The sequence below is a fragment of the Cebus imitator genome, unplaced genomic scaffold (assembly GCF_001604975.1).
Source record: "Cebus imitator isolate Cc_AM_T3 unplaced genomic scaffold, Cebus_imitator-1.0 Scaffold194, whole genome shotgun sequence".
Classification (NCBI taxonomy): Eukaryota; Metazoa; Chordata; class Mammalia; order Primates; family Cebidae; genus Cebus; species Cebus imitator.
The window spans coordinates 2,335,067-2,354,599 of NW_016107509.1; the positions used below are offsets into that span (position 1 = coordinate 2,335,067).

The 19,533-nt window shown below is 40.3% G+C and overlaps 1 protein-coding gene across 2 annotated transcripts in view; it reads left to right on the top strand.

Annotated features, from left to right (window-relative positions):
• Positions 1-4,073, top strand: part of DDX10 (DEAD-box helicase 10) — a 274,959-nt gene extending 270,886 nt beyond the window's left edge. For both annotated transcript variants that reach the window (XM_017547072.1, XM_017547074.2), the window contains one exon: positions 3,394-4,073. In XM_017547072.1, coding sequence (XP_017402561.1) covers positions 3,394-3,568 — 175 coding nt within the window. In that variant the 3' untranslated portion in view covers positions 3,569-4,073. The remainder of the gene's footprint in view (positions 1-3,393) is intronic.
• Positions 4,074-19,533: the final 15,460 nt, after the last annotated feature.

Consider the following 19,533-nt stretch of genomic DNA (forward strand, 5'->3'; position numbering starts at 1 on the left):
CAAGTTTTTCTCCAGCTCTTTTGTTTCTCATGAAATTAACACTTATTCTGGGGTAATGAGGTAACTACAAGTGTCTGAAAAAATGTTGAAACCAGGAAATCTACCCTATTGAAAAAATCAGTTCAACTTCTAGGAGTATTTTGATGTTTTGTTTCAGAAAATTTAGAAATTCAGAAAGTTATATTCCATTTAAAACTCAATTACAAATAAAGATTTTAAAATTGAATTCACATTCCAAAGTTGTCTTTTTTTTTTTTTTTTTTTTTTAAATTTTTTTTTTTTTTTTTTTTTTTTTTTTAATAACAGTGAGTGAATTGTTTGGCTCAGATGGTTACTTTGGTTGTCAAGACAAGCTTTTGTGTATCCATTTTCACAAAAATTTCAAAATCATTGAAATAGAATTTCCTTGTCATCATCTGTTCATATTACATATTACATGATGATTTTTTTTCTCTGTTGTGTGATGTGTCCTTTAAATGGCACACTAAACATTACTAGTGAAGTCTGTTTTATTTGGATTATTGAAAGACTGGTATCTCTGAATTCTTTAGCTCTACTTTTTATTTTTATAGCAGTAGTTGGGCTTCTGGAGTGCTGAGTTGAGCCATGCTTTTGCTTTTTAAGATGTGCTTTATCATCCATTATGTTGCACTGTTTTAATGCTGAACAGTGATATGTTTGTTTTTGACTCTTGCCTCGACATTAAAAGAATATGGCAAGAGTCTAACACTTTAAGTCCCATGGAAGTACTGACATGAGGATAAACTGCAGAGCTCAGGCTTGGACTTGCCCCCATTTTGCAGGTCATCCCCTAGTTGTCAATCATCTGAGAACCTCCCTACCTCCTTTGGTTTAGTGGAGAACACTTATTTCACTCCTTTTTCAACCTCTATTGCGTTTTCATTATTTCAGTGAACCTGTTATCTTCAGAGTGTTTCGCTGTCTATTTGGTAAACGGCACCAGTGATGTGCTGCCCCCTATGGCACCTAATAGAACTCATGATTGAAAGATGGAAGAGCTCCTCCCAGAACTTGCAGAAAATAAAAACTCAAGAAACTAGAATCCTGTATTACACATATTAGACTGTTAACCCATCAGAAAGAAGTCCCTGTTCCTCACTGGATCCAGTGAGCTCCAGGTGAACACTAGCTAGATGGGGTCAGAACCCCACTGCCTGCCTGATTCATCAGGATGTAAATAAAAGGGAGCCGTCTAGTGCCACTCCATTTGGAAGAGACCATTTCTGAAAATACCAGATAGTGGCTGTAGTTTGCTTTCTGCTTCCTAATTATTTTCTAGGTTTATTACATTATCCCCTTTTGGTAATTTATCTATAGAATGCCAATACTGTTTTTTAATAATTAATTTGTTATATAGATTGCTGCTTATTTGCTATAGAAAGTAGTATAAAAGGCCTTTCTAGAATTTGAAGTGATCCACAAAGCAGCAAAGCTGCCTATTGTGAAAATACTTTGACTACATAAATTTTCCACCTTTTATTGTCTGAGCCACCTATTTCCTGCAGGGCATGTAATGTGCAGGAGCACATTAACAGAGGAGGCAGTAGACAGCCCACTAATTAGGCCATTGCTGATGAGCTGATCTGAGATGCACTTGACTTATAGGCAGAGCAAAAATCAGTATGCCCTTCAACCAAATAAATCCTGGCACTATAATCCTGTGGGATTGTCACAGGACTGGCCATACTCATAAGAAGATCAGGGCACAATACTTTTTTTTTTTTTTTTTTAAGACCCCTTTTCAGTAAGAATTATTTTAATTCTTTGCTGACTGAATTTGTATCACAGGAAACTTTCATGTTATCTCTCCAGGCACTCTTTAAAATGCAGTGATTTGTAGCTTTAAATAACCTCATAGTGTCATTTGGTTTGCCTTTCCTCCAATGGTGAAAGAGAATGGCTGAGTCAGAGCATTGGGCACTTCTGGGAGGTAAATGGAGGATTATTTCCAGTTTTGCATCAAGCTGGTCCTAAATGGATATGATGATTAGGCACATTCACTTTGCTATCCAGACTGTCTTAAAGAGTAATCCAGGCCACTAGAACTTGAGCAGTTTGTTGTCTTTTGGAACCATCTTGTGCTTGGGATATAATGTAATATTTCTGTGATTTTTTTTTTTTTTTTTTTTTTGCTGATTACATATAGTGAATATGAGGGTTTAAAAGGGAGTCGTTTATAGACAGAAAGTTAACATGTATTGAGCACTACTGTGTGTTCTCATTTATGTAATTTCATTTAATTCTCACAATTTTAAATAAACCACTTCTGTCTTTACAAATAAGAAAACTGTGGCTTAGAAGTATTAGTTAAAGGTGTGACTGTGTTGATGCCAAACTAGTGCTCTTTCCACAGTTACTGGCATTTAAATGTTGACTGAGTGAGCTCCAGTTGCTCTCAAAAGCCTGCTTTTGGGGCTGGATTCAGTAACATTCATATCTGGATTTGAATCCCATGGGTGTAATCTTGGTCCAGTCATTTAACATCTCTTAACCTCATTGCAGAATGAGACTAATGCACTCCACACTGAGGGTTGCCATGAATATAAATAACATAAGCTATGTAAGGTATGTAGCACAGTGCCAAACTCTGAGTAAGCCTTGATTCATGGTTGCTACTGCTAATAGATGGACTTTTTATTTTGTTTGAATCATGTATCCAATAATTGGGTCATCTTGGAACAGATAAATAACTCAAAATGCTTTGAAAAGGATGTTTTGCTTTTTCTTCTATTTTTAGCATATCAAATGATTTCTCTACTTTCAGAAATTAGCTTTGGTTTTATGGTCTGTGTCTTAGGTATGTACAAAATACTGCAGTAATGTTTGCTTTCTTAAGTCTGTGTGTGTGTCTTTGATACAGATTTTTAAATGGAGGAAATTTATTTGATGTCTTAAGTAATCTGTAACGTCTCAGGTTCTATTTTATGCTCGATCTCTAGATCACAACTTATGCAACATATATTAGAAGCAGTACCTGGTGTCCAGATAGCTGTTAGCTTGCAGACTGCTCCCTAAAGATAACCTGACTTTCAGTAGAGGTAGTTTGATGCGGCAGGACAAGCACGCACTGGAGCCAGACATACCTGTGGTGCCTCTCAGTGTCCTCATATTGTGGATGATATAACTTCCTGGAATTCTTGCGAAGATTGGATGACCCATTGTGAGCAAAGTACCTTGCACATGGATGGTGCATGGTAGGACCTATTTACTGATGGGAAGGCACTTACTAATTATTCTGATATCTTGATGTTGCCATGGTTTCCTTCCTTCTTAAATAATACCATTTTACCAACTATCCGTTAATTTCATCCTATTTTAAATGTTTGATTTCATACTGAGTCTAAAGTAAATCTTCGGATTTCTTCTCACCAGTGATACCAAGAAGCAGGGGATGAAGAAGAGGAACAACAGTGAAGTGGAAGACGTGGGACCCACAAGGTGTAACAGAAAGAAGGCCAAGTGGGACACGTTAGAGCCTTTGGATACCGGCCTGTCTTTAGCAGAGGATGAAGAGCTTGTGTTACATCTGCTAAGAAGTCAAAGCTAAATACTTTCTGTGCCTGCCCTCTCCTTGAAACCTTGGTTATGATTGCATGGCCAGAAGTTGAAAAACAGTTGATTTGGGGGCACATAGGTACCATATGTCCCATTACCAAAGGGCACATTTCTGGATAGAAGCAATCGTATCTCCAAGTCCCTCTCACAGGACATGCTTTGTGCCATCACTGAGCATCCTCAGAACAAGGGTGGATGATACCATTTCCTGACCCCGTTTTCCAACATGTGTTCTGTTAGATTTTTATCCATGGGTTCCTGTACCTTGTCATTGGAAATGCTTTCTTTGTGTTACTGGCAAGTTCTGGAGCTCTGTGTCATTGTTAGACATTCCTGTCTTGCTTACTGTACAGAAATTTCTATGTTACTGTTAAAATTGCTCATGACTTTGATGTATTTAATACTTGCAAAGAGACTGAGTATAGTGGACTAGCCCTAAGAAAAAGTGAGTATTTTTTAATTAAGATGATCAATAATAAACATATTTTCTATCCAAGTATTTATGCTTGCATTATGTCCAGTAACATAAGAGGACTCTCAAAGGAAGGTTCTTTAGATTGCAGTGCTTGGCCAATTCCTGAAACAGTGAATTTGTCATATTCTTAAGTTAGCCCTCTCAAGGATATCATTTAATTTAACACTTGCAGATTTGCTAACAAAATCAGCAGAAGTTCTGAATCTGAAGACTGACTAAAATATGGTCTCTGACTGCGCACGTGGTAGCTGCAGGTCCTCTGCAAGTACTCCAGTCGGCAGCTGCCACAGAGCCCCACCCAGACCCAGTCCTGATCACGAGTACAATACAAAACAAGACGGAGCCTCTTTTTTTGTTGTTACAAATAACTCAGATTTCTTCAAGGGAAAGAATATGCGAAAGAAACGGATCTTGACATGAAACTGATTTTATTATAGATTTGCCACCCTCTCATGCTTCTGTCCCTTTCCTATTTTCCCACTCCGTGCACAAACATTTTCAGTAACAGGTGCAAATAAATTATAAATACAAGGAAGAGGAATGATGGCCTTATACCTGGATATCTCAAACCTTTCCAACTCAGCTTAGGTCCGTATTTGTCTTGAAAAAGTTTCTCCTCCTTTTTTATTTGGTATCCTTGTTAGGTGGCACCAACATCATTTCACCAACAAAATGAAATCAAATGATGCCTCAGCTTCTCCCTCTTCCCACCCTTTGCTTTTTTACTGGTTCTTTTGATGTCTCTTCTGGAACAACTTTTTTTTTTTATTTTTCTTTTTTGAGACAGAGTTTTGCTCTTGTTGCCCAGGCTGGATTAAGTGCAATGGCACGATGTTGGCTCAGTGCAACCTCCGCCTCCTGGGTTCAAGTGATTCTCCTGCCTCAGTCTCCCAAGCAGCTAGGATTACAAGTGCGCTGCCACCACACCCGGCTAATTTTTTGTGTTTTTGTAGAGATGGGGTTTCTCCATGTTGGTCAGGCTGGTCTTGAACGCCTGACCTCAGGTCATCCACCTACTTTGGCCTCCCAAAGTGTTGGGATTATAGGCCTGAGCCACTGTGCCCAGCCACAACTTTCTTATCCATTGTTTCTTCTCTATTCTCACAGCTGCTGCCTTCAGTCAGAGTTCAGTCTCCCATCATGACCTGCTGAGACCCCTGCAAGATCTCCTGCCTGGCCACTGTGCCTCCGCTCTCACATTTCTCCAGCCCAGCCTTCCCCTGGTGCTTAGAATTCTCTTCACAGCACGTGGATCTCAGCACACTCCTCTCCAGCTGTTTCTTCTATGATACTACAGTGCTTATCTTGCGATGTTACAGACATTTGTCTATACATCCGTTGCCCCTTTTATATGACAAGTTTCTTGAAAGAGTAAAAGGGCCATGTTTCATCCCAGAGCCAAATGCGGCAACTGCCCTATAATTGCTTAGTGAATCAATGAGAGAATGTTGTAAAACCAGCTCAATTTTTAAAGACCTTTTGTAGCACATTGCCCTATCACTTCTGGTATGAAGGAAGCTGAATGTTGTAAATGAGAATTAGATGAAATGGCTGTATAGAGAAGAAGGGGGAAAGTGGATGGGAAAGGAATTCAGTGGACAACAACCTGTGTAGATTTTTTAAATTACAGTTTCCGGCCAGGCATGGTGGCTGAAGCCTGTAATCCCAGCACTTTGGGAGCCTGAGGCAGGAGGATTGCTTGAGGCCAGGAGTTTGAGACATGCCTGGGCAACTTTGTGAGACCTTGTCTCTACAAATAATTCAAAAATCAGCTGGGTGTGGTGGTGCACACCTGTGGCCTTAGCTACTTGGGAGGCTGCAGTGGGAAGATGGCTTGGGCCCAGGAGGTCAAGGCTGCAGTGAGCTGTGACCACGCCACTGTGTTCCAGCCTGGGTGACAGAGTGAGACCCTGTCTCAAAAAAAAAAAAAAAAAAAGAAAAAAAAAAGTTTCTGATACAGGATCTCTTGGCCTTGAATATTTTCAGAAGGCGTAAAGATGCAGGAGTATGTAAACTGAAGGTTTACCATCGAATTTACCTTGTATGGTTTCAGATTGTTTTTCCTGACCCAAGTAAGGAATTACGGCAGTTTACTCCCTGTATATAAACATTGATTAAACATACTGCAAGGCCTTTGGCTCATAGACTAGTTTGAGTTGTATTTTGTCACTGGAACTGAATGGATCCTGACTAATATATACGTTACAGGGGATTTTAGTGTGCAAATTTTTGAAACCTAGTTAAAAAGATCAGAATAGTGCTAATAGAAAACTTGGGTAACACATAATTAAGTGGGTTAAACTACCTACTGTTTTGGCTCCCATTCGTTTTTACCATGTGTATATGTTTAGTGGTAATAGACCCTTTTTTCTCTGACATCGGGGGTGGGTACCCGGTTCAAATCTGGCCAGCCATCAGAACCCATCTCCTAGAGACAGAGATTGGCACAGCTTTAATACCCAGGTGGGGATAATTAGACTCCTTCCCTATGAGTGATAAGAAATTCTGAACACATGGGGAGTTACTATGAAGGGAGGATGCAGACGTAAAGCCCCGGGCTGCCTCTGAGAGACTGGGGAGAATAAGACCAACACACTGAGGCCAGCAGAGTAATGAGATGAAGAAAAGGCCCTGGATGACGTTGTTTGAGCCCCTGGGCTTCACCCAAATCTATTTCATGGACTTCGAGGTTATAGCATGGATAAGTACATGTACATTTCTTTTTTGCATAAAATATTTTGGGCTGTATTTCTGTCCCTGAAACTGAATAGATCCTAATGTATGTGTCATAGGAGTTTTCCCTTTGCCAATTTTGAAAACTAGTTAAAGCATCAGAATCGCACTGGTAGAAAACTCAGGTAACAATATGATGGATTATATTTTGTTCAGCAGATACTCCAGGCCCCTCTCTCCCTTGGGAAACATGCTTAACAGCCCATCAATATTGGGCTTGGTCATGTGCCCTGCTTTTTAGCCCATATTACACAGTAGAAGTGACTGTGGGGTGGTTACACAAGAGCTTTTTAAATTTAATTTTATTTTTTTGAGGTGGAGTTTCACTCTTGTTGTCCAGGCTAAAGTGCAATGGCATGATCTTGACTCACCACAACCTCCACAAGCGATTCTCCTGCCTCAGGGATTATAGGTATGCACCACCACGCCCAGCTAACTGTGTATTTTTAGTTGAGATGGGGTTTCTCCATGTTTGTCAGGCTGGTCTCAAACTCCTGACCTCAGGTGATCCACCTGCCTTGGCCTCCCAAAGTGCTGGGATTACAGGCATGAGCCACCATGCCCAGCCACATGCAGAGCTTTTAAGCGGCATTGATGTTTCCATCAGTCTTCCTGCAGTCCTGCCTTACACCTTCAGATCAGCATGAATCAGAAGATACAAGGTGAGAAGGCAGATGAAGCAGACCTACAGCCACCTCTCAAACCTGCAGAACAAGAAATCCACTGAGACTTGGGGGTTTATTACAGTAAAGCCTAATACACAAGGGGGGAGAGACACATAACCAATGAGAAAGAACAGTCATTCATTCGACAAATGTTAATAAATTCAGCAACTACCAAGTACCAAGCCACGTACTTGTGAGAGATACCAACAGTTCCTTCCTTTGCTACCGGGTAGTAGGGGGAGAGAGAAGCAGTTTCATAATTTGAGTGCACCTTGAAAAGTGCAGACAGAAAGAGGAAGATTGTTGTTTGAGGGAACTCTTGCTGGAATGCAGGAAGGAAGGAGGACATAGGTAGTTGCTTGGTCTAGGACCCAGGCAATAATTCTTGTTTGATGCCTAATGAAGGCTAAGGGGCCATTCATCAGACTCATGTAAAATGATCCCTAAAATTACATAAATCTCTGATGGATACCAGCAGCAGAGCCCTTTGGAGGACTGCCATCTCATAAGCTTAACATGGCATTTTAGATTTGTTTGGGGCTGTAAAAAATTGTTAAGTTTAATGAAATGTAATTAATTTTGTTATACAACATTTGAAATATGCTGAACATGAAAAGTCACCTCAACTGCCAGAGGATGCAGATGTTCCTAGGAAGTGGGGGGAAGGAGAGAGGATGGGAGGTGGTGGTGTAGGTAAAGGGGAAAGAGCCTGCAACCCAGATTTCAAGCCCTGTCTTTTAAGACCATTTTAATTAGACATGTAATCATAGGGTGATTTTCTTCCACAGCCCCTGCTGATCAGACAGCCCAGGGCAGACATGCTTTATACCATATTACCTAGTGCCTGCTGACTCAGGAATTCTAACCCATTAGCCTGTGAGGGAGGCTGGTCCCAAAAGCTCTGTCCAAACAAGGATGAATTGAGTGAATAACTTTTTTTTTCTCGGAAACTGAAATTTAGGTAGTGAGCAAAATTGGAAGGTTATGAGACAGACCAGGGAGCACATGTTAGGCAAAAAGAGCTCAAATTAGGAGTTCGTTAAAACTATAGGTGAAAAAGAACTGGCAAAAATACAAGAGTAAGTGTTGGGGAACCCAACTGGTCATAGGACCGGAAGCAACGCACAGAATAGTGAGTCATGGTCAGGGCCATCTGCGGAAGACTCCCAGATCTAAGCTGACCCTCTGGTTCTTGTCTCCACGAGGCTTCACCTTTTCATGGGTTGTCTTCTTGGTGTCCTGTATAAGTCTGCTTCGTCTGCCTGAGGTGTAAGACCCCTGTTGTCCTGCCTGAGCTAGGCTGAGTGAGTGAGTCTTTGGGTTTTTTGTAACCCAAAGAGTTTCAGTAAAACTCAGAATACTCCAGTGCAGTGCTTCTTAAATTTTAACATGCATGGGAATCGCCAAGCTTAGCAGGTGTGTTTATGAAGCATCCTGTGTTGCTGACTTCTCTACGAAGCGCTTCCTTTGGTCTCCAGGCTGTTCCCCCACATTGTTGTAACAGGGGTTTCACTGAAGAAGTCTCATTACTCTTCTTAAAGTGCACACTCTGATTCGGGACTTCTGGATGGGTCCTGAGATTGTGCATTTCTAACAAAATCCTAGGAGGTGGTGAGGCTGCTGGCATATTGAGAAGCAAGGTTCTAGTGGAATTCAGAGAGGTATTAATGTCATTATTCACAGATACGGATTCAATCCAAGTTCAGGAAACAGATGGCACACACAAATTAGGATAATTCTAAGGGGGTTTAATAAAGTAATTATTTGTATGGGAAGGGCAGGGTAAGGAAACCAGAAAGCATTGTCTGTTACCATCCCTCGCCCTGAGGGGATGAGAGAGAGTGTTTAGCTATCAGAATCCGGAAGGAGGGAGAACATAAACATCTTTGTGACCTTCAGTTGAGATGATCTGTCAGGCTGAGGTGACCACAGGGAAGAAGCCACAGAATACAAACCCTGACCTCACTTTCCTCCTTTCCAGACTTCTGCCGGGGTTTGCATTGGCCGTACCTGGCCCAAAACCAGAGGGTGGATTGCCTGTAGATGTAATTTGTAGTCTCCCAGGACACAAAGCAAAGTAGAAAAGTATGTGTGGGAGAAAACAGGAGAAACTGGCACAGGGGAGCTGTAGGGCACAAATAGGTGAGTCTTCTTTTGTGGGAGAAGGGGGCTTTCATAGACTTCATCCCCTCAGCCTCCACTGTGCACCAGGCAGGCACCATATACATCACTGAGCCAAGGTGCCCACATATTAGCTTGCCACTGTTAGACATGACGCTCACCTCAGCAGGTGTGTTTGCAGACCATCCTGTGTTGCTGACTTCTCTAGGAAGCACTTCCTTTGGTCTCCAGGCCATTCCCCCACATCGTTGTGATGGGGCTTTCCCTGAAGCAAGGCTCATAGTCAGCATCAGCAATCTATTCTTTCTCAACGTGATTGATGATCTTCATCACTGGAATCAATGCCGAAAGTCTGCCAGTGCTCCTCCTTGGAGCACCTACCTGTGATTTTACATGTTTTCTTGAGTGTCACACCTTCAGGTTGCAGTAGAAAGATGGGCGCTGGCAGCTCTCCCATCTCTGTTAAAGCGTTTTAATTAAATTTTTGTTCCTGTCACTCCATGGAAACAGTTCTTGTCAACTCATTACCAGCTTCTATCTTGCTATATCCAATAACAGTTCTTGGGGCCATCCTAATCACCCTTCCAGTAGAAGTGACGTTCCCACCTTCTCAAAATGCTTTTTTGCTTAGCTTTCGGAGAAGTCTCTCTCTCTCTCTGTCATTACCGACTACTACTTTTCACTCTCTTTTTCTGGTTGCTCCTCAAGCTCTTGACTTCTAAACATTAGGAGCCTTCAGGTTGGTGCAGAAATAATTGCAGTTTCAGACCACAAATATTACATCATTATAACTAGGCTCAAACACATCTTTCTGAATCAAAGTAGGAACCAATTACAATCAACACATTTTTGCCAATGAGGAGTAAGTTTGTTTATGCCTATAGCGTAAAAATCCATGTTTAGGGCTTCAGTGAACTCTTAGGAAGCATTTTCTGCATCCTGCTGATTGTGGAAAGGTTTCCCTGCAAAAAGTTGTTGAGATGCTTGAAGTGGTAGCTGGTTGGTGACAGGTCAGGTGAATATGGTGGATGAGGCAAAACTTTGTAGCCAAATTAATTCAATTTTTGAAGCCTTGGTTGTGTGATGTGCGGTCTGGCGTTGTGGTGGGAATTGGGCTCTTTCTGTTGACCAGTGCCAGCCGCAAGCATTGCCGTTTTCGATGCATCTCATCAATAATACTTCTCAGATGTAATTATTTCACCAGGATTCAGAAAGCTATAGTAGATCAGACTGGCAGCAGACCACCACACGGTGACCATGACTTTTTTTTGGTGCAAGTTTGGTTTTGAGAAGTGCTTTAGAGCTTCTTCTTGGTCCAACCACTGAGCTGGCTGTCATATAAAATCCACTTTTTGTTGCATGTCACAATCTAATTGAGAAATGTTTCATTTTTGGTGGACAGAATAAGAGAAGGTGTGATTTAAAAATTTTTTGCTTAGCTCATGAAGCACCCACTTACCGAGCTCTTTCAGCTTTCCATTTTGCTTCAAATGCTGAATGTCCGTAGAAGGATCAATGTTGAGTCCTGTGGCAACTTCTCATGTAAGAGGATCAGCTTTGATGATTGCTCTTAATTGATCATTGTCAACTTCTGATGGCCAGCCACTCTGCTACCTCATCTTCCAGGCTCTCATTTGCTTTGCAAAACTTCTTGAACCACCATTGCACTGTATGTTTGTTAGCAGTTTCTGGGCCAACTGCGTTGCTGATGTTGCGAGTTGTCTCCATTGCTCTATGACCCATTTTGAATTTGAATAAGAAAATCACTCAAATTTGCTTTTTGTTTAACATCATTTTCATAGTCTAAAATAAACATAAAATAAACAGTAAGAAATAAGTCCTTAGCAAAAAAAAAAAAGCAAGAAATGTCCACTAAAATGATGTATAATATAACCACATTTATTTCAATATCAAATGGCAAATTCCAACAATGCAAAAACCGCAATTCCTTTTGCACCAACCTAATAAATTTCCTCCTTGAGTGATCTCATCTAATCTCACGGCATAAAATTGCATCTATACACTGATTACTCTCGAATTTCTGTCTAGATCAACATCTTTGCTTTCCAGACTCACTTCCAAATATATTCAACATCTCTACCTGGATGTTTAGTGGGCATCTATACCTAATATGTCCCAAAATAAACTCCTAAATTCACCCCTTAATTTTCCCCTCCTTTTTCTTTTCCATCTCAGTAAATATCATCTCCATTATTTTGGTTTGTCAGGCCAAAACCTTGGAGACATTCTTGACTTGTCTCTTCTATCTTCCATCCAATTTATTAGCAAATCCAGTCAGCTCTTCTTTTGAAATATATTCAAAAGCCAACTTTTAAACACCATTTCGACTGCAGTTTCTACTCTATTCCATGCCATGATTCCCCAGACTTTTGCAATAACCTCTCAATTGGTCTTCCTGCTTCTAACTTTTCTCTCACACAGCAGTCAAAATGATCCTTTTAAATCATAGGCTGGATTGTGATGACTCTGCTAAAAACTAGTGGCTTCCTATCTCACTTCAAATACAGTAGTCCCTCTTTATCTGCATTTTTGTTTTCCAAGATTTTACTTACCTGCAGTCAATTGTGGTCTGAAAGTATTAGATGGAAAATTCCAGAAATAATAAATTCAGAAGTTTTAAGTGTGTTCCATTTTGAGTAGCATGATGAAATCTAGCCCCTTTCTGCTGCGTCCTGTGTTGTAAATCATCCCTTGTCTAGTGGATCCACACTCACTGCGCTACTCATCCATTAGTCACCCCTCTCAGTTGTCAAATCTACTGTCAAGATATCACAGTGCTTGTGTTCAAGTCACCTTATTTTACTGTATAATGGCCCTACAGCAGAAAAGTTGTGACGCTGACAATTCAGATATGCCAAACAGAAGCCATAAAGTGCTTCCTTTAAGTAAAAAGGTGAAAGTTATTGGCTTAATAAGGAAAGAGAAAAAACATAGTATGCTAAGGTTGCTAAGATATATAGTAACACTGAGTTTTCTATCAGTGAAACTGTGAAGAAGGAAAAAGAAATGTGTGCTAGTTTTGGTGTTACACTTCAAACAGCACAAGTTACAGCCACAGTGTGTGATAAGCGCTTAGTTAAGATGGAAAGGTATTAAATTTGTGGGTAGAGGACATGAACAGACATGTCCTCCAATTGATAGCAATTGGGTTCATTACTATCTGTAGTTTCAGGCATCCACTGGGGGTCTTGGAACATATACATCTATGGATATGTGGGGACTATTGTAAACTCAAACACGTTTTCCATAGCCTGCAAGGCCCTATATTTTGTTTCAACTCTAACCTCATCTACTACTTTTCTTTTACACCATTCTAGTTACACTGGACTCTGCTGTTTCTTGTTTGTTTGTTCTGTTGTTGTTGGGATTTTTTGTTTTGTTTTGTTTTGTTTTGAGACAGAGTCTCATTCTTGTTGCCCAGGCTGGAGTACAATGGTGCTCACTGCAACCTCTGCCTCCCCGGTTCAAGCAATTCTCCTGCCTTAGCCTCCTGATTAGCTGGGATTACAGGCGTCTGCCACCACACCCAGCTAATTTTTGTATTTTTAGTAGAGATGGGGTTTCACCATGTTGGTCAATCTGGTCTCGAGTTTCCGACCTCAGGTGATCCACCCACCTCGGCCTCCCAAAGTGCTGAGATTACAGATGTGAGCCATCGCACCCAGCTGTTGGACTCTGGTATTTTTATGCCTGAAGTTCTTCACTCTTGGGTGCCTGAAGGTGTCAAGTGTTACCTTATGAGATGCCTTCTATGACTAGTCAATGGAAAACAGCACCCTCTAAACCACCCAGGTATACTCTATCCTAACCACTTACTTACCACTTACCACTGTCTGACATTGTTTTTGTCCATCTTCATGCTCCTTTCCTCTCCTACCCCTGCCAAACATAGTAAGCTCCTTGACTGAGGCCAGAGAGTATCATCTTTGTTCATGGCTGTATCCCAGCTCCTAGAATAGTAAAAGGCACCTAGTGAACACACAACAAACAATGGAAGTATAATTGGTCAGATGAACACTTACCAACTCAGCAGGACTGAGATATTTACTCATGCACACTAAAATCTACTCATGACAGCCATTGCCTAATACTCAGCTAGGGGAAGAAAAACGTTAAGCTTGGAAGGTAGAGCCTTTGGCTGAATATAGAAAGTGGCAAATGACCCCATTGAGATGGGCTTTGCACAGTCATAGAGCAGCAAGGACCCTAATCCTAGGGGATGTATTGAGTTTACTGAGCATGAAGGTACCTGGGACATATTTGTCCCTTTGTTCTGGGAGCTGCTCTCTTGCTTGGAAATCAAATTAGTGCTGTCTTAGGCCACTGACCAACTGTATATTGACAGCTAGTTAGGCCCGTTGGAGTGGGACAGATCTGAATTGGAACTCCAGCTCTACTTCCTACTCCTGGTTAATTGGTACCTGCAGCTTAATTAGCTGTTGAACTTAGATTTGACATTTGTTGTTTCTGAGCTTCATATTAGTCTACTGTAAAGCATAATAGTTTTATGCACCTCCAGTCACTTTTTTGAGGTTTAAATGAAACAATATAATTAATGTATCTGGGTTACAGTAAGTGCCAAGAAAAAGTTATTGCTAATAAGACCAATGGCTGCTCTTGAAATTCAGCTAGACTACAGAATCATGAGAGACAATGTGGAGAGAGAGGCTCACCCAGCTACCAGCCGTTCTAGTCACCCAGCTGAGATGACAGACATAGGAAAGAACCCACCTTAGATATCCCAGGCCCCGCCAGACGGTTGGCTGAATGTAGCCCCATGTATAACCATGGGCAACACCATGTGGAACAGAATACTGCCCAGCTCCACACACCAAGCCCACGGAATTGTGAGAAATAACAAATTATTGTGTACGCCTTTGAGTTTTGTTGTAGTTTATGCAGCAATAGATAACTAAAAGAGAATAATTCTACCACAATTTGTTTTTCATTTTCCTGTTGACAGACGTTTGAATTATTTTCAGGTTGGGGCTATTACAAATAAAGCTACCATAAACATTCTTGTATGGATATGTGTATATATAAACAAACAAACAACAAGTGTATAAATTAACTCCTCCATAAATTCTTGCAAGATATCTTACTCTACATTGCCAATAAGTGAATCAATAACTAGAAGCCTTACTTCTACTCCAGTGTAGAGGTATGTTACTTTATTCATTTTAACTGGTCTAACAGATACAATGGAATATCCAGTGTGGTTTTTTTGTTGTTGTTTCTTTTTTTTTTTCAGTGTGGTTTTTAGTTGTAAAATTAATGAAAGGTTTTCTCATTCTTCACATTAACAAGAACCCTATAGTCATAGACCTTGGAGAATCATCTTCAGAGACCTTCCATCTGAATTCCAGAGAAAACTGAATTATCTCCAGCCCTCCTAAAGAATAATGCAGCCGGTATTTGTCTCACTACCTAGGGCCTCCTTTTCTCTGCAGGTGGGAGGTGCAGTGTGTGCTCCCTGGAAATCATCTGTGAAAATCAGGAGCATGGGTGGTAAAACTGGGGGACCAGACCTGCACTGCTGTGTCCCAGTCAGCATGATTACTTCATCATGCTTTTCTAACCACACTACAACAGTTTTTAAAAGTGTGAAAGTTTGAGGTTCAATAGATGTCTCTAGCATTTTACAATTAAAAAAATTTTTGGATAAATCTTTTAATTTCAGCATTTCTTTTAATTTCAGCATTTATATAAATTTTGTGTTTTATAATTTAGTACTGTTTTTGTTTATTTAGGGAGTGGGGATTATACCATAATCTTCTCAGTGGTAAGGGATGTCAGAGATCTTAACCCACCTCCCTCAATGCATGTCTGCTCCCAAGGCTGCCCTCAGTGATACTCTTTGGGATATATGATGAGCCTCATGCTGTGGGAGCAAGGCAAGAATGGAATCTTCCAGCTTCAGACTCTGATCCTAGCTCTGCCAATAGAGCCTCTGTGACTTTGGGTCAGTCACAAGAGCTTCCTAAGCTCATTTTCTTTTCATATTATCAATGAATACATGTGTGTTATAGAAACATTGAAATTGTAGTTATGCAAAACAAAGAAAATAAATTACCCATACAGTTAGGATCTGTGTCCCCACTCAAATCTCATGTTGAAATTAATTCCCAATGTTGGAGGTTGGGCCAGGTGGGAGGTGATTGGATCATGCGTGCAGTTTCTCATGAATGGTTTGGCACCATCCTTTTGGTGCTGTCCTCGAGATAGTGAATGAATTCTCTTGGGATCTGGTTGTTTAAAAGTGTGTGGCACTTTCTCTCTCCCTTGCTCATGCTTTCACTATGTGATGTGCCTGCTCCCACTTTGCCTTCCGCCATGGTGGAAACTTCCTGAGCCCTCCCCAGAAGCAGATGCTGCTAGCCTTCTTGTACATCCTGCAGAACAATAAGCCAATAAAACCTCTTTTCTTATAAATTATCCCGTCTTAGGCATTTCTTTTATTATTGTTGTTGTGGTTGTTGTTATTTAGAGAAAGAGTTTTGCCATGTTGCCCAGGCTGGTCTCAAACTCCTGTGCTCAAGTGATTTTCCCACCTTGCCCTCTCAAAGTGTTGGGATTACAGGCATGAGCCACCACGTCTGGCCAGATATTGCTTCATAGCAATGCAAAAACAGCCTAATACAGTAACCTGTCATCGAATGCCTAGAGATAACCATTGTTCGTATTTTAGTGTATTTTCTTCTCTGTATGTGAAAGAATTTATGAAATTATACTGTTTTGTAAATTACATTTTTCTCTAAATACTTGGTAGACATTAAATGTCTTTTACAACACAATTTTCAATGGCGTACTAAAATTTTATTGAATACAATCTAGTAAGAACGAGCACACCTAGTGCCCAAATCTTGGTTTCCAATGTCTAATATCATTCTCCAAACAAAGGAAAAAATTGGAGAAACAGCTGTTTCTAGAACTGTGGCAAGAAATATACAAGATGAGGCTGGGCATGGTGGCTCATGCCTGTAATCTCAGCATTTTGGGAGGCTGTGGTGGGAGGATGGTTTGAGGCTAGAAGTTAGAGACCAGCCTGAGCAACCTAATGAGATCTTATCTCTACAAAAAGTTTTTAAAAATTAGCCAGATGTGGTGGCGCACACCTGTAGTCCCAGCTACTCAGGAAACAGAGGTGGGAGGATCTCTTGAGCCTAGGAGTTCAAGGTTAATTGTGAGCTATGATGGTGCCACTGCTGCACTCCAACCTGGGCAGCAGAGCAAGAGCCTGTCTCTAAGAAAACAAAAAACAAGCAAACAGAAAAGATATATACAAGATGAGCCTGCAGCATCTTGTAGTGCCAGAAAGTAAGAGAGTGTGAAACGTACGCAAAACTCACAGCGTGAGAATATGCCAAGGAATACAGGAGCCAAGTGAAAGAGCTCCCAGTGGACAAAAATGAAAAAATTTGAGGAACAAAATAAAGTGGTACTGACTTATAACCCAACATGCAACATAAGTATTCATGAGTCCATACTGACATAAATGATTGAATATTTAAATAAATGTGGGAGTAGAGACAAGTCTCTTGTGCAGAAGAATTCAAAATAATTCATGTAGTTGTCCTGCCCTTAAGGGGAAGAAACATAAACTCCCACTCCTGAAGTGTGCACTGTGCATAGTGACTTTCTTCCAAACAGTACAGTATGAAAGGAGCAAAAAGAAAGAGTAAACTTACAGTGGAAACACCTGAAAAACAGTAACTCTGCCAAGTGATCAAAGTCGACATTGACAGTGACAAGTCATGTTGATAGTGTGTATCTCTGATATGATGTGATAACGATGGCACTTTGCCTCTGATCTTCCTCCCAGAATACATGACCCTGGTTTAATTAAGGGAAGAACATTGGACGAAGCCAAGTGGAGTGATATTCTACAAAATACCTGACTGGTACTTTTCCAAACTCTCAAGGTCACTGAAAACAAAAAATATCTGAGAAACAGTCACAGTCAAGAGGAGTTTAGGGGACATGGTGACAAAATGTCATGTGGTATCCTGGATGGAATACAAATAAGATATTTGGTAAAAAGTAAGGAAATCTGAATAAAGTGTGTGGTTTAATTAATCATAATTTATCAGTATTGGTTCATTAATTGTGCCAAATATACCATACTAATGTAAGATGTTAATAATAGGGGAACTGGGTGTGGGGCATATGGAAACTCTCTATGCTGGCTTCACAGTGACTCTGTGAGTCTAAGGTGGTTCTAAAGTAAAAGGTTTATTCAGAAAATGACATGCAACAGATGCATCATTTTATTTGATCTCTTGTGATTAAACATTTAAGTGGTTTCTAAATTTTTGCTATTGAATACATTTATGTTGAATGTCCTTACAATTAAATCTTTGCACATATCCTTATTACTTCCTTCAGAATACATTTGTAGAAAGGAAATTGTGGGATAATAGATGTGCATATATAACAGTATTACGGATTTTAATGCAAGATACCTAATGAGGTCTCCTCAGTTAAAGAATAAGTTAACTCCAAATTACAGTCAAGATAAAGGTTTAGAAAAGACTCTTGGATACTTTTTGTGTCCAAGCTGGTCACATCAATGCCATGAGGAATTCTTTTCAACACCGTGAGAAAGCCACTTACCAATGTGGACCCTGTGTTCAGGGGTATGTCTTGCATTGAGCGTCTATTGCCCTTACAAGAAATAAATTAGAAGACTTTACTTCCTCATGCTGTGACCATCTCAGTAAAAGAAAATAAAAGCAAAAAGGGGAATGCAGCTCTCCAGAGACCCAGAAGATATGCACAGAGCCCCCCTGCATTTTATTAGGCAATCAGACTAAGAATACTGTAGATCTGTGGTTCTCAATGTGTGGTCCTCAGAACCAGCAGCATCAGTGTCACCTGGAAATTTGTTAGAAATGTGAATTTTTGGATTCTTCCCTAGATATACTGAATCAGAAACTCTGGGGTTGGGGCCCAGCAATATGTGGGGTTTTTTTTGAGAAGATACACTTTGAAATAAATTTTGGCAGGTTTATTGAGATGTAATTCACATACCGCACAATTAACTCATTTAAAGTGTACACTTTAATGGTTTTTACTGTATTCACAGATTTATGCAATTATGAACACAATCAGTTTTAAAACATTTTCATTACCTCATAAGGAAACCCTGTACTCTTTAGGTATCCCCTCCTCTCCCACCATGTTCCCCAGTCCTAGCAGTCACGAATGTACTTTCTGTCTCTGTGTATTTGCTTATTCTGGACATTCTGTATAAATAGAAAAATACCTGCACAGCAAAATAAACTATCATCAGAGTGAACAGGCAACCTACAGAATGGGAGAAAATTTTTGCAAACTATCCGTCTGACAAAGAGCTAATATCCAGAATCTACAAGGAACTTAAACAAATTTCCAAGAATAAAACAGCCTCATCAAAAAGTGGGCAAAAGATATGAAAAGACACTTCTCAAAAGAAGTCATTTATACAGTCAACAAACAGATGAAAGAAAATTCATCATCACTGGTCATTAGAGAAAAGCAAATCAAAATCACAACAAGGTACCATCTCACACCAATTAGAATGGCGATCATTAAAAAGTCAGGAAACAACAGATACTGGTGAGGCCGTGGAGAAATAGGGATGATTTTACACTGTTGGTGGGAGTACAAATTAGATCAACCATTGTGGAAGACAGTCTGGTGATTCCTCAAGGATGTAGAACCAGAAATAACATTTGATCTAGCAATCCCATTACTGAGTATATACTGAAAGGGTTATAAATCATTGTACTATAAAGACACATGAACACATATGTTTATTGCAGCACTATATAGCAAAGCACAAAAGCAAAGACTTGGAACCAACCCAAATGCTCATCAATGATAGATTGGATGAAGAAAATGTGGCACATATACACCATGGAATACTATGCAGCCATAAAAAACGATGAGTTCATGTCCTTT